The following is a 1,766-nucleotide window of genomic DNA, read 5'->3' on the forward strand; positions in this document are numbered from 1 at the left end:
TAAATCGACATCAGAACTCTGCGACACCTCCTCTTAGGCCACCCTTAAAAAATTATTTGTTTCCCCTTTACCTACTCGCCTCTCAGGGTACCGAGTAGGTAGGTAGGTGAAAAATCTTTTTTATTTTGTTTTGACAAGATGTGTGTATGTATGTATATTGTATATTCTGTTTTGTGTATGTTTTTGCGGAACCAAATAATTTTTGTTTTGTTTTAATCGGCCAATAAAATGTGTCGAGTAGCGGCGTTTTGGCGAGTCGGTCGGTAAAGGGAAAACAAGCAATATTTTATTTCAGGCCCGATGCATGATATCATCTCACAGACAATACCAGATTTTATTTATCGCAACACGACATGATCGGCACTAATTACAATTTGGTATTTTGCGCATATCGATCTCCATCCCCCCCTTGCTCAGCAGGGGGCAGCACTCACCAGTGGATGGCGGAGTCGCGGCTCGCTGTGTCTTCGTAGTGCGACTCTATAAACTTGTCTTTGTTGATGCGTCCGGCGAGACAGAGCATGTCGGGAACGTGGTTCTCGTCGCGTTCCAGCGCCCTCTGGATAACGTTGAGCGCACAGCAGCAGCAGCAGCAGCAGCAGCAGCAGCAGCAGCAGCAGTAGCAGCAGCAGCAGCAGCAGCCGCATTATAATCATTGCTACTGCAATCTTAGTGGGGGTATGAAGTGTCACGAAAATAGCTCTCGTAGGATTTTTGTGCTAAAATTGAGTTTTTTTTTGCTTTATCTTGTTGATTGAGGGTCAAACGATCACACACAACACTACTGCCATCTCACCTGACACTCTTTATCGACTCCACGAGGAACACCCACTCGTGCATGCCCTTGTTTGGACACGGGGGCGCCACATGCCACAGTCGAACCGAGCTCTCCTGATTCCAGATACCGGCCTCCAGGTTAACTGTGACGTAGCTCGGCATGTATTCCTTAGTCGGCTCCAAGATCAACACCTACGAGTTAAAGTTAAGTTAAATCCTTCACACGCCTATATGGTGCATAAGGCGGTGGCTATCTTCGTTTCAGTAACCCTGAGGCCCCGCAGCTGCTTTCACAGTAAATGCTACAGTAAGTCCACTGGTAGCACTGGGAGTTAACTTGCCACACTCTATCTCTATTTGCTGAATGCTAAGCAGAGAAGCCGTGTGTACCATTTTTCAAGTGTTTGGTATGACCCGGCCAGACGCGAGTGGACGTGATGGGACCTGACTTACAGGAAAACGAACGTCAGTACATTCCGTCTTTGTTGCTTCCATAAGGAACTCCATCCAGAAGAGAAAGATCTCTTCATCGCGTGGAACCTCCTGTTCCGTCGGCTGGGCCTTCTTCCGGAACGTGTTGATCAGCGATATGTTCCCTATCGTTGACTTCAGATACCTGCCAGCAGAAACACAAAATCGTGCTGCAGTTGCCACCTGGTGGTGAACATGTTAGGTTTTCACTGCCTACCCAGCTAACCATACAACGTTGTGGCAACGTTGTCACAACGTTTCACTTACATTGTGAAAATGTTGTGATACAACGTTGTGGCAACGTTGTCACAACGTTTCACTTACATTGTGAAAATGTTGTGATACAACATTGTGGCAACGTTGTCACAACGTTTCACTTACATTGTGAAAATGTTGTGATACAACGTTGTGGCAACGTTGTCACAACGTTTCACTTACATTGTGAAAATGTTGTGATACAACATTGTGGCAACGTTGTCATAACGTTTCACTTACATTGTGAAAATGTTGTGATACAA

At 45.8% G+C, this 1,766-nt stretch overlaps 1 protein-coding gene across 1 annotated transcript in view; it reads right to left on the reverse strand.

Moving 5' to 3' along the window:
• The window catches only part of LOC106817818 (mitogen-activated protein kinase kinase kinase 5-like), a gene marked incomplete at its 3' end in the record, with an annotated part of 32,404 nt that overhangs the window by 12,059 nt on the left and 18,579 nt on the right, over nucleotides 1-1,766 (reverse strand). Inside the window, exons 6-7 of the mRNA XM_014822519.1 lie at nucleotides 1,231-1,393; nucleotides 797-969 (exon numbers count right to left, since the gene is read on the reverse strand). Of these exons, the coding sequence (XP_014678005.1) occupies nucleotides 797-969; nucleotides 1,231-1,393 (336 nt within the window). The remainder of the gene's footprint in view (nucleotides 1-796; nucleotides 970-1,230; nucleotides 1,394-1,766) is intronic.

The sequence above is a fragment of the Priapulus caudatus genome, unplaced genomic scaffold (assembly GCF_000485595.1).
Source record: "Priapulus caudatus unplaced genomic scaffold, Priapulus_caudatus-5.0.1 Scaffold1878, whole genome shotgun sequence".
Classification (NCBI taxonomy): Eukaryota; Metazoa; Priapulida; class Priapulimorpha; order Priapulimorphida; family Priapulidae; genus Priapulus; species Priapulus caudatus.